The following is a 13499-nucleotide window of genomic DNA, read 5'->3' as shown; positions in this document are numbered from 1 at the left end:
TTGGTCCAGTCCTTTATTTTATCTATAAATATATTATTTAATGTTATATATTAACAACAAGATTAATAAACTTCCAAAGAAGATGCTAAAAGAAATGTTGGTTAAGAAGCAATACAGTTAAACTTGCATATTGATAGGTAACATTCAATAGAAAATACACTCTTGTAAAAAAGTGTATATTTTAAAATTATGTCCTTATAATCTGGAGTCTTCTCTCTTATGTATGTATGAATTAGCCAAGGGATTATAAAGCTGAAAACAGGTATTATGAAATTATTTTTTAAAAATTATTTGATAGTTCTTTTATATTTTGAATAAATGTCTCCTAAAATTTAAAACAAAAAGATTTGTTTTGAAAGATTCTGTCAGAATTCAATTTGTTTCTTTTATATTTTAAATAGAAATAAAATGTATTATAAATGAATATGTCATGATTTCATGATTTATTTATTTATTTGTTTTAATTTAATAAATCTTTATTGTTCAGATTATTACAATTGTTCCTTTTTTTCCCCCCATAGCTCCACTCTACCAGGTTCCTACGCCACCCTCTGCCTTTACCCTTACCCCCCCTCCCCACTGTCCTCATCCATAGGTTTACGCTTTTTGTTCAGTCTCTTCCCACACCTCCCACTCCCCTTCCCCCCTGAGAATTGTCAGTCCACTCCTTTTCTATGCCCCTGATTCTATTATATTCACCAGTTAATAATGTTCATCAGATTTTTTATTGCCTTGGGTTTTAGATTCACTTGTTGATAGATATGTATTTGTTGTTCATAATTTTTATCTTTATCTTTTTCTTCTTCTTCCTCTTCTTAAAGAATACCTTTCAACATTTCATATAATTCTGGTTTGGTGGTGATGAACTCCTTTAGCTTTTTCTTAACTGTGAAACTCTTTATTTGACCTTCAATTCTGAATGATAGCTTTGCTGGGTAGAGTAATCTTGGTTATAGGTTCTTTCTATTCATCACTTTGAATATTTCTTGCCACTCCCATCTGGCCTGCATAGTTTCTGTTGAGAAATCAGCTGACAATCATATGGGTGCTCCCTTGTAGGTAGGTAACTTTTTCTCTTGCTGCTTTTAATATTCTCTCTTTGTCTTTTGCTCTTGGAATTTTAATTATGATGTGTCTTGGTGTGGTCCTCTTTGGATTTCTTTTGTTTGGGGTTCTGTGCGCTTACTGGACTTGTAAGTCTACTAGCGTTCCCGTTGCAGGAAAAATCCTGCAATAGGGTTTCCCTGCTGCACTCTACCCCGCCCTGCCTGCTCTCCTCCCTTGTCCCCTGCCCCGCCTTCTCCGCCAGCCCGCCCGCTCTTCTTCCTTCTCCCCTGGCCCCGCCTGCGCTCCTCCCTTCTCCCCACCCCACCTTCTCCGCCAGCCCACCTGCTTTTCCCTTCTCCCCCGGCCCCGCCTCCTCTCCTCCCTTCTCCTCCCCGCCCCCCCGGCTTGCTTGCTTCTCCGCACCTTTGCTCCCTTCTGCAGCTCTTGGCTTCTTTCTAGGCTGTCTTGATATGCAAATTAGCTGCCATCTTTGTTGGGGTAATTTGCATACTCGTCCTGATTGGTTGGTGGGCGTGGCTTGGGCGTAGCGAAGGTGCGGTCAATTTGCATATTTGTCTATTATTAGGTGGGATTTCTTTCACCAGGAGGAGGAAGTTTTCTGTCACTATTTCTTCAAATAGTTTTTCAGTATCTTGCTCTCTCTCTTCTGGCATCCCCATAATTCTGATGTTGGTACGCTTGAAGTTGTCCCAGAGGCTTCTTATACTATCTTCAACTTTTTGGATTCTTTTTTCTTTTTGCTTTTCCAGTTGAGTGTTTTTTGCTTCTTTATATTCCAAATCTTTGACTTGATTCTTGCGATCCTCTAGTCTGCTGTTAGGTCTCTGTATAATATTTTTTATTTCAGTCAGTGTATGCTTAATTTCTAGTTGGTCCTTTTTCATATCCTCGAGGGTCTCATTAAATTTATCGGCCTTTTCTAGGAAATTCTTGAAAAACCTTATAACTGAGGTTTTGAACTCTATATCCAGTCTTTTGCTTTACTCCATTTCCTTCATTTGTGATGTGCCTCTTTGTCTCCGCATTTTAGCTGCTTCCCTGAGTTGATGGAGTGGCTTTGTGTGCTAGGTGTCCTAGCAGGGCCCAGTAGCTCAGCCTCCCCAGTTACCTGAGGTGGACACTCTTGGTGCACCCCTTTGTGGGCTGTGTGTGCAGTCTTGTTGTAGTTAAGCCTTGATTGTTGTTGGTATCACTGGGGGGAGTTGATCTCCAGGCCAATTGGCTGTGAAGATCAGCAGTGTCTCCACTGGGAGGGCTTCTGTGCTCAGCTTGGATGGGGCAGAGTCTTAGGGTGGAGCAGACAGCCTTGGTTTCCTGTCAGCCCCGCCCTAAGAGGCCCCTGGGTCTCAGTGTCCCACAGCAATGGCTGCACGCACCTCTGAGAGAAGGCTGCTCTCAGGTTTCGCCCATTGCCAGACAGTCCAGTTTCTCCCCGAATGAGTCTGCTACCCAAAGTCTCACCCAGAGCTGGAGTTCAGTGCAGCCAGGAGGTTTTGTTTCCCTCCTGAATGAGAAAGCTAGCTGTGCGCTTGCTGCCCACCCTCTCTGTGCCTAAGCCAGCCGCCTATTCAGCTGCCTGCCCTTTCTGCACGCACGGATCTCCGCACCTCCACAGCTCCTCTGAGGTTCAGTTTCCTTTTCTCTTTCCTTCTAGTTGTAGAATTTCCACTCAGCCAGCTTTCCGGTGGTTCTGGATGATGTCTGCTCTGTCTTCCAGTTGCAGTTTTGAAATTGTTGTGCGAGGCAACAGTGTAGGTGTTTACCTATGCCACCATCTTGGTTTCTCTCATGATTTCATAATTTAATGTTGACAACAGTGATGTGTTTAATAGATAAGGTGTTTTTCACCTGCTCAGTGTTGTTCAATAAAGATTTGAAATGCTTATTATTTTCTCTTGAAATTCCTAAAATATATATTATGTTTTTTTCCCAGAAAGCTTTTTTTAGGGTTAGTTGTAATTCTAAATTATCCTCAAAAATAAAGAGGAATTTCTTCTCTTTTAAATCAAACATATAGTAATATTTTTATTTGTGATCCTATATTTGTAAAATATAAACCTGAAAAAAATTTATTTAGAGTGACATTTTTTAAAATCATTGTTTTTCTTACTTTTCATTTGCAGTTGACATATAATATTATATTAGTTTCAGGTATACAACCAGTAATTAGACATTATATAACTTACTAGGTGATCACCTTGATAAATCTAGTACTCATCTGACAACCTACATAGTTATTACAGTATTATTGACTTTATTGACTATTCTGTAACTACCAATTTATACGTTTCAACCACATCACCTTTTTATCCATTTCTCCAAGCACCCCTCCTCCTATCTGGCAACTATCAAAATGTTCTCTGTATCTATGAGTCTGTTTCTGTTCTGCTTGTTCATTTGTTTAGTTTTTTAGATTCTATATATAAGTGAAATCATATGTCATCCGTCTTCCTTTGACTTATTTCACTCAACACAATGGCAAGATTTCATTCTTTTATATGGCTGAGTCATATTCCACTTCTTTAGTTATTCATCTATTGATTGACACTTAGTTTGCTTGCACATCTTGGCTATTGTAAATAATGCTGTAATGAACACATGGATGTATATGTCTTTTTCACTTAGTGTTTTGTATTTCTTTGGATAAATATCCAGATATGGAATTACTGGGTCTTTCTTTGTTTATTTTTTGTTATGTAACCTATGTTTTAAAATCTATTTTGCCTAGTATAATTATTGCTACCCCAGCTTTTTTGTTTGTTTGTTTCCATTTTTATAAAATATCTTTTTTCTATCCCTTTACTTTCAGTCTGTCTGCATCGTAAGGATCTTGTTTTGTTACTCATTCAGCCTTCATATGTCTTTTCATTGGAGCATTTAATCTATTTGAATTTAAAGAAATTGTTGATAGATATGTATTTATTGCCATTTTATTCTTTATATTTTTATCTTCTTAAAGAAAACACTTTAAGGTTTCTTATAATATGGGTTTGGTGATGGGGAACTCCTTTAGCTTTTCTTGTTTGGGAAACTCATTATATATCCTTGTATTCTAAATGGTTACTTTGCTGAGTAGAGTAATCTTGTTGGTAGGTCCTTTCTTTTCATCACTTTGAATATTTCTTGCCAATATCTTCTGGCCTCAAAGTTTCTGTTGAGTAATCAGCTGACAGTATCATAGGAGTGACCTTGTAGATAACTAACTGCTTTTCTCTTGCTGCTTTTAAGATTCTCTCTTTGTCCCTAATCTTTTGCATTTTATAGCTATACTAGAGGACCAGTGTGCGAGATTGTGCACTGGTGGTGGTGGGGTATCCCTCAGCCCGACCTGCACCCTCTCACAGTCTGGGAATCCTGGGGGGATGTCTGCCTTCCTGCTTAGGCCTGCTTCCCTGAGGAGTCCTTAGCACTGCTGCGGAGGTGGGAGAGGCTCCCACCACTGCTGCTGCGCTCACCAGCTGTGAGCCCAGTTTCTGCCTGAGCAGAGATCCCCCTGTGGGAGCACACTGACCACCAGGGGCCAGCTCCTGCATTAAGCATCTGCCCCCTGGTGGTCAGTGCATGTCATAGCGACTGGTCGTTCCACTGTTCGGTCAATTTGCATATTAGGGTTTTATTATATAAGATAGTATTCCAGTGTGTGAATGTACCACAGTTTCTTTATCCACTCATCTACTGATGGGCACTTGGGCTGTTTCCAGATATTAGCTATTGTAAGTAGTGCTGCTATGAACATAGGGGTATATATATTCTTTCTGATTGGTGTTTCAGGATTCTTAGGGTATATTCCTAGGAGTGGGATCACTGGATCAAAGGGGAGTTCCATTTTGAATCTTTTGAGAAAACTCCATACTGTTCTCCACAATGGCTGTACCAGTCTGCATTCCCACCAGCAGTGTACTAGGATTCCCTTTTTATTGTGTCTTAACACCTGTCTATGCATGACAAGCTTAAATCCCATTATAAAGTGACTTCAATTATCTACTTGTCATTCAAAGTTAAGAAGTCAAATAATCATATAACTTTTCAGTGATCTTTTTGGTCTGGAAAGGAAAGTGTGTGGATTTTTCTTAACATTTTTGAAGAAATACAGAGGCACAGAAAATCCAATGATAATAGCAAGATCCTGTAGATGTTGCTGAGGAAGGTATGTTGAAACCTGACTTACAAATCTGAAAATTGAAGCTTTACTCAAGCATATTCCTTTCTGTTTGGCAAAAGTCTCTTTCCAGTGTGACTTCACTTTTCCACAATTTCAATCCCTTTATTCTGTTACATTACATGAGATTATAAGGAAGAACTGAATCTATCCACAACTTTCTTATATTTTAGAGCATAAGGGATACATTTCTACTTTATTAGACGTAAGTGGGACCTTTTGAAGTGACTGGGTGAACCCCTATTTCTTCAGAAAAGGAGACTAGTATCATTTCATTAACACAAGATCTCGTAGGTAGAATTCTGATTTGGATTTTTCAAAAATAAAGACAATACTCTGTATATTGCTTCTGTTTGCTCATCTGCAAAAAAATAATATCATTCAGTACAATTTAATAAATATTTATAAGCACTTTCTACTATTTTCCAAGCACTGTGCTAGTTATTGGAGCTGATCAAATGAGGAACAGGTGGCAAACTGCTTTGCAACATTTTAAACAGTGTAAAATATTTCTACATCCAGGAACATTACTAAAACACTACCTTTTCTTGGAGAAAATCATTTTTAAAGTTAAATAATTTTCCTACCACAGAGCTCTTCAATTAATGACTAGGAACACTGGAATCACAATAATAATTTTATTAATAATCCATAGTTCCATTTATCCCAAGTTGCATAAATATTAAACTGATTCTGATGCCTTTGGGATAGTTTTCTGTAGATACCAAGTGGATTTTAACATCATAAATTATTGACATTGTACCTTAAATTCTTTTCCTTCTTTCTAATTTGTGAGATAATACTCTGTTGTCAATTTATGAAGCAATCATTTATGTAGATTTGTTTCTCAAACTTCTGTATTTTGCTCTGTTTTTTTTGTTCAGCCATCAACCTTCAATAGTTTCTTCTAGAATTACATATATGTACTAATTCGAGTTCTAGAAATAGGCATTTATTTCCATCATCTAGCTATTTTGGATCACTCTACATTTCTATATTCATTTATCATTCAAATTGAAAATGGAGGTTTTCCCTACATTTGAAAATAATGGGATTAAGGAAATGTGGTGAAGGTGGGGGGGGAAAAACCTCAAAAAATGTTGAGGAGACATGATTTATTTTATGAAAATGATATGATGCTAGGGCATAAGTTAAAGAAATTGACTGGGTGAAGTACTATAAAAACTTAACCTGTGGTGGAAATAGCTGTTTTTGTTTCTTTTTAAATCATTTGTCCACATGGTAGTGCAATTGTGTGATATTTATATATTACTGATTTGGAACCAGATACACTCATTAGACACATTAGCTTCAGTTTGCTCTTCTAGTATCATCTCTACTTTCCTTCATAGAACAGATCAGAAGAGTAGAGTTCAAGGACATTGTGGGGTGGAGGGGGGAGGAAATGCATATATGAAAGATTAATAGTCAAAACATTTAAAATTAAGCATGATGGGGTTAAAATACTTAATAATCTTCTCAAACCTATCAAACTAATTTTATTTCATCATTATAACACTTTATTTTTAATATTTTATTTCATTTTTTGAAAGAAAACAGAACAAAGGGTAAATAATATGCAATTTTTACTCTCAAACTTGTAACACATAGAAGCCATATGCAAAAACATAATTTCTGTCTTCTATATTTTCTTTAATTTGCCTCATACTATTGCCTCACAATGTCCTCATGAAATTACACTGTATGTATAATTGATTGTGTCTATTAACTGTGTTACCATATTTTTCTCCTCTCAAGGACTTACTGTTGGTGCTATAATAACTGCTATTATAATAATAACCAAAATTTTCGGGAACTATGGAAGATCAGGGTGAGCAGAAATTCTGATCACTTAAAACATTTGCTCTTAGCTTCTTTCTGGTAAAACTTGATATTTTATCATGAATAGATAATTTTCCTCATTTAATTGTCTTTTTAGACATGCTATCTCTTATTCCTTTTGTCTATAATGACTACCTTGCATAAACAGACTTTGTGTCTTTTTTTTTAATTTCTCAATAAATTTAAAAACATTAGCAACATTTCAAAGGAAAATGATTTGAAAGCCAAAGTCTCACTTGGCAGTCTATTAATCTATTTGCCTTTCCCTTAGTACAATTTATGGTAGCATACCAGCGTGTGTGTGGCACAAAACCAAAGAAATCTAGGGGGGAAAAAACCAACCTCTAATATATTATTAAATTGTATGTAATTAGGCCTATCTTTGAGTTGCATTTATTGATGCGTGCCAGTCTAGCCAAAGATGACAAGCTCTGGCATCTGACTGCATGGTTCCATCCTGTGTCTGCTGTCCATGTGCCATGTCACTGTAAGCAACTTGACCTCTCTGTGCCTCAGCTTTCTCATCTGTAAAATGGGGGAAATAGAGAACCTACCTGATGGGATTGTAGTAAGGATCAAATGAGTTTCCACTTGTAAAGAAGTTAGAACATCACTTGGCATATAGGAGGCCTTCAGATGGTAAAATAGTAACACATAGGGGAAAAAAACACCACAGTCTGATCTGAAACATCTGACCTGCCTTGAGCATTCATATATTAAGTATATTGTCATGGTTGGCTCTGGCATTTTCTGCAGACAAATAATTACTTAAATTGACCCTCTTCTGGCCCTCTGGGTGGAGGAAACAGCATGTGCAAAGGTCTGTCTGAGAAACAGAAGGTTTTTTATCTCCTTAAGCCTTAAAAACATAAAAAAATAAAAAAATAAATAAATTGACCCTCTTCTGTTATCTTGTAGATTTTATTGTTCAGAAAACTAATTATGGAGTTCATATAAACTCTCGAGTCATTTCCATACTTCCCTAATGCCTCCATTTTCATTCACTAATTAAGAACAATTATATTTCTGCTGTTACTAAATTGCCTGTCTTAATTCTTTGACAGATGTGAGCTACCTTTTGCCCCATTTAATGCTTTCCTTTCTCCTTAAATTAACAAATATTGCTAAGTAGTATAATTAAGCCTATTATAAGCTAAAGTATAAGTATGAATGTTCTTTAAATCACTAAATGGTTCAGTATTTTAGCCAAATATTAGACCATTAGGTCCTGACTTTTTAAAATAGGTTTTCCTGTTCATAAAGTGGTCTTGAGGCTATAATACTAAATGTAGTAAAATATAACTTTCTCTTCAAAATTTTCAGGAACTTTTTAAGAATGGGCTTTAAAGCCCAGCCAAAAACAAGTCTAAGTCATTAAAATGAGTTGATACAGATGCCCCAGCAAAACTGCTCTGGAAAAAAAAGTAAACCAGCCACCTTATGCTCTGCCTTCCATTTGTTCCATCTCTAGCGTTATCCAAAGCCAGCGCTTTGGAACTACGCAGACGAGATAGGTGGAAAGTGGTGAGTGTACAGGTTGCTCTAGCTCTTAGCTGTCATCAGTTTCTTTACTTTTGCAAAGTAATTGGCCATGATATTTTTGATAGGATGAAAAGTGTTGAACCATAGAAGGAAGGACTGTTTGTTTCCCCAATTCCTCTATTTCTGAATAAGAGGAAATTCAGGCAAAAACCCCTTAGAAAGAATTTGCCTTTTTTTTTTATGTGCCCTTTAATAACACTCCACTTGCCTTACTTGAGAAGTAAAAGCTGTTGAGAGTAAGAGCTAACTTTATTCATTCCTGGTTATTCTCCTAATTCATATCACTTTTAAAACTTTCGTATCAATGTAATTAAAAATTTGATCTTAATGAGGACAGGGCAAAGAGTTCATGAGTCTGAAGGTGATAATGTACCTTCACCTGATGATTCTTGTGTTTGTTATGAAAGGATTTATTTCTTTTGATACCTTTGAGCTCATAAAGAGGATGTGGTTGTAAGCAACTGCTGGTACTACTTTTTAATTCAGGTTAGAATGATATAATTCAATTAGTGTTTTCCCTCTCTACTATTCAGCTCTTATTACCTCCATGAGAACAGCAAAGCACTCAATGTTATGTTTCATAATTTAACAGAAACTGGTGATGCCTCAGAAGTATGACCTTCTGGTAAATGACAAAAGGTATATAGTTCTGTAAAATCGCATTTCTTGCAAAATGTCCATCAATACTGTTGGCTCAGGGTTTGTCTGGTACTAATAAAAGATAATAGAGGCTTTAACCTCTATTATTGTCAGAACTCTTTCTCTTTTTTTGAATGATTGACTAGCATTGAATCTCCCATTAGTATGACCTGTCAGCAGTTCTTAACACGTCAGCAATATGCTCATCATCTCATTCTGTGTTTTGCACTCAGTTTATTGTAATGATTTGATGCTAGCAATGACATAAGTATTTTGGGGAGAAAAAAACAAAAGGTTGATACATTAGGTCTACAAATAAGAATGCCTTTATTCTAACTATTTGCATCATGAGATGATGGGCTTATATTGTATCTGTTTCTCTTTTTTGCTTGATGGCTTTCAGAGTTTCCAATGTTTAGGAAATATTAAAATTTGGTGTACAGTATATCTTATAAGTCCTGTTTATGGATCTGATAAGATAGCGCTTTTATGTTGTCATAGGAAATTGTTACACAAAAATAACTTCATGTTAACGTATCTGTGAAACTTTCTAGGTGTCTTCTTCTTGGACAAAACTTTCCTCTATTTCACGTGTAGTAGTCAAGGGGTTCTCATTGACTTTTATTCTGAAAGTATCTTTAATTGATTCTACCTCGACCACTTAATTTCAAAAACTATTTTAGTTGGTGTTGGCCATAGTTACTATACTCTAGCTCCACTGTGGCTGAGGTTGTCTATACTGTATAAATTACTAATTTTGCATTGTTTCACACCCCATATTCTTCATTGTTTATCATATCATAACTTAATGTTTCATGTTTATCACCAATAAGTAAAATTACTTTGATTTTAACTTTTTATTTTTAACTTTCAGGGCACACATTTATGACATTGACAGTTTTGCTTATGATGCTGGTAGCCACTGGCTACCTAAGTTAGCCAAAGAAGAGATAAGAAGAAAGTGCATACAAGTACACAGAATATCCTAGTTTTTATAAGTTTCTGGAAGCACGGACACAATATATGCAGTAGTGCTCTTCATCTTGCACGTTATCAGTGTCTTTAAGGTGCGCACGAATGTCAATAAAGTGAGAAGAAACTAATCTGTCCTGGAATCACATTCTCAACATTTCTAAGCCTCTTGAAAATAAAACAACTCACAAGACTGAGAGTGATTATGTGTCTAAAAGTGTAGATATTTGTGAACATGAAGAAAAGGAAATAAGTTATTTTTCCCCCATTAAATTTTTAATGTTATTTTTACTTACAAAAAAATTAAAAACATTAATTGGATATTGAACACAAATAAAAAAAACAACATTGCCCAGTCTCTTCTGAGGAAAATTGCCAAAGAGAGATAAACCACATTATAAAATAACCCTTCTCGACTCTGAGGCATTTTTATCTTTCCTTATTCCACTCAAATGAGCTTGAATGGGCTGGCAAATGTTTTAAATGAAAAACATGTTAATAACTCAGAGTGTCAAGTTTCTTGGATTAGTTGGTGGCAAAGGAGAAGTATAGAAGGAAGAAATAATTATTTCTTTCCCATATAAGTACAGATAATTAACAAGAATTTAGCTCCTTTTAAGATGGATCAGTGACAATTTTAATTTTATTCTTAGGACAGTCTTTTTTTTTTTTTTTGTAAAAGGATCCTGTGAAAGGGTGAAAAGATAGAAGGTGTCTTTTTATTAACATAATGTCTTTAAAAGTATCCAGAGATATTATAAGATTAACATGAAAAAGGTTCCATATTTCTGAAGTGATTCTAAATTATACATCTTATTTTTTGTGATATTAAGATTATTTATTTATATTAGTGAACACACTGGTTTTATTTATTTTATTTTATTTTTTTAAAATTTCTTTATTGATTAAGGTATCACATATTTGTCCTCATCCCCCCATTCCCATCCCACACCCCTCCCCACACATGCCCCCACATCCCTGTTGTCCTTAACCGCTGGTTAGGCTCATATGCTTGCACACAAGTCCTTTGGTTGATCTCTCCCCTTTACCCCCACCCTTCCCTACCTTCCCTCTGAGGCCCAACAGTCTGATCCATGCCTCCTTGTTTCTGGGTCTGTTCTTGTTCATCAGCCTATGTTGTTCATTATTTCCCTTAGATGAGTGAGATCATGTGCTATTAGAAATACACTTATAAGAACCGAAAATGAGACAAGTAATAATGGTTATGGTGACAGGCAAATGAATCAGTCTGTAGTGAGTTTCTTTCTGGGCCAACAGTTCTTTTGAGACCCAATTTCAATGTCCAACAGTTTCTTATAACACACTGGTTTTAAATGTATAACAAAAAAAAGTTCAAGAAGATATGTAAAGAAATATTTATTTTCCCTAAATGAAATAAATAATTGATCACATTTTTTTGGGGTCTCATGTAGTATTTGAAATTTACTTTCTTAAATATAAATAATTTATCTCTAAATAAGATATTCCCTTTCTGCCTCCCATAAGTAGTTTACAAAGAGATCCTTTTGGTTTTCCTAAATGTTTGGTGAAACATTTTGGGTTACTTTTAAATTATACTATATTGTACTTTTTTAAGCATGTCATAATCCTCTCAGAGTATTATACCACTTGTTACTGATTTACCTAAAGGCAATCGCATTAATTTACCTAAAGACAATCACATTAATTTCTAGATTTTTAATGTATTCTTGTCATCTTACATTTTAAGTTATGGAATAGACTAGAATATACACATAACTACATTTAACAGTAATTATCTGTCACATTACATCATCTGCTTTGTTGTTGAAGTATTTTAAACTAACTTCCATATGCATCATGGCATTTCACTGTAAATAGTTCAATATGTGTTTCTAACAATATGGATATATATATATATATATTTTTTTTTACCTAACCACAATCAGTACAAGTAACAAGACTTAACAATAATTTGCTAATAGTTTCTAATATTTGGTAATTCATTTAACTCTCCTAAAAGTACCGCAAATAGGTACATATCTACCTACTAATTCATTTATTAACTAGGAGGGCCTGCTCTGCCTACTTGTGACAATCTGGTGTTTTCTGCGGTAGTAGCAAGGACACTGATTCAGTTATTCAGGAACATACCTGTGAGCCTACTATGTGCAAGTTACCAAGATGACAATGACACAGTGTCTGTACTCAAGTTGCTTATATTTTACCACAGAAAGACCAAAATGATATACTTATTGAGAGAAAGAATGTGGAGTTATAGGTGTTATAGTAGTCACCTGTACACAATACAGAGGATGCCTCAGCTGCCTTTGCTAAGTGGATGAATGTTGGGCAGGGAGCTATTCAAGACAGGATGTGAACTAAGAAAGGACAAATAGAGGAGGGTCACATGGCAGGATTGGCGACTGCAAAGAGCATCACATGCTCGAGGTAGAAAAGGATTGGAGAGAGTACAACAGTGTGTCATTGGCTTAGTGTAGAAATAAAAATTGTAAATATTTTATTGCAGCTTGATCAAATTAAAAGTTAGAAGCAATGGACACAGGTTTATAATAGCAGGAATTTTAAATATTAGGAAATATTGAACTTTGACAGTACAGTACATTGAGTTAACCTTTATATTTTAATATCACTTAGGTAAGGGTAAAAGCTAAAAATAAATATTTAACAGTTTTCTTAAAATAATAATAATGGGGCTTTCTTGTAAGATTTATAATTACTTTGTATACTGTTATCATGAAGTTGAATAATATTTTCCCAAGGTAAGTTCTATAAGACTGTACTTTGGGTGCAAAGATTATCTTGTCTTTACACTTGAGACCAATGTTTACTTCTTGTAAAAAATTATACTTGCTTAACCACAGAAATCTGTGCTTTATATTATTTAACTCCCTATGTTATGGCGTTTAGAAATGGGGCCACTTGGAAATAATTAAAGTTAGATGAGTTCACAAGGGTGGGGCCCTGATGATGGTATTAGTACCCTTATAAGCCACTCACTCGGTCTATGATATTTGTGATGACAGTTTTGAGTTAATACTATGGCTAAATATAGTATTCACCGTATTGTTAGTTTATAGAATCATTGGTAAATTCACTTTACACTTTAAAGGTACACTTTATATATATTAATTTTTAAACTTAAAGTATACTGAGATCTTTAGCACTGTGATTTTGTGCAAAGGTATTCAACCTCTGTTTCTTAGTCTAAAAAAATTACAGTAGAATGTCAATATTTGTAGAATGCTTAAAATAGTGTCTGGCACATAATACACTA

At 35.3% G+C, this 13499-nt stretch overlaps 1 protein-coding gene across 18 annotated transcripts in view; it reads left to right on the top strand.

The window, feature by feature from the left end:
- The window catches only part of CD55 (CD55 molecule (Cromer blood group)), a 79609-nt gene that overhangs the window by 20006 nt on the left and 46104 nt on the right, over positions 1-13499 (top strand). For 2 of the 18 annotated variants that reach the window (XM_054711833.1, XM_054711828.1), the window contains 2 exons: positions 6986-7058; positions 10125-11634. The exons of 5 other annotated variants lie outside the window; for them this stretch is intronic. In XM_054711833.1, the coding sequence (XP_054567808.1) occupies positions 6986-7058; positions 10125-10239 (188 nt within the window). In that variant the 3' untranslated portion in view covers positions 10240-11634. Of the gene's footprint in view, positions 1-2722; positions 2833-6985; positions 7059-9144; positions 9251-10124; positions 11635-13499 lie in introns of those variants that run through there. 11 more of the 18 variants (XM_054711844.1, XM_054711839.1, XM_054711840.1 and 8 more) reach the window with 7 other exon arrangements.

The sequence above is a fragment of the Eptesicus fuscus genome, chromosome 22 (assembly GCF_027574615.1).
Source record: "Eptesicus fuscus isolate TK198812 chromosome 22, DD_ASM_mEF_20220401, whole genome shotgun sequence".
Lineage (NCBI taxonomy): Eukaryota > Metazoa > Chordata > Mammalia > Chiroptera > Vespertilionidae > Eptesicus > Eptesicus fuscus.
The sequence above is the reverse complement of the archived record's forward strand: the minus strand, read 5'-3'. Positions and strand labels throughout refer to the sequence as shown.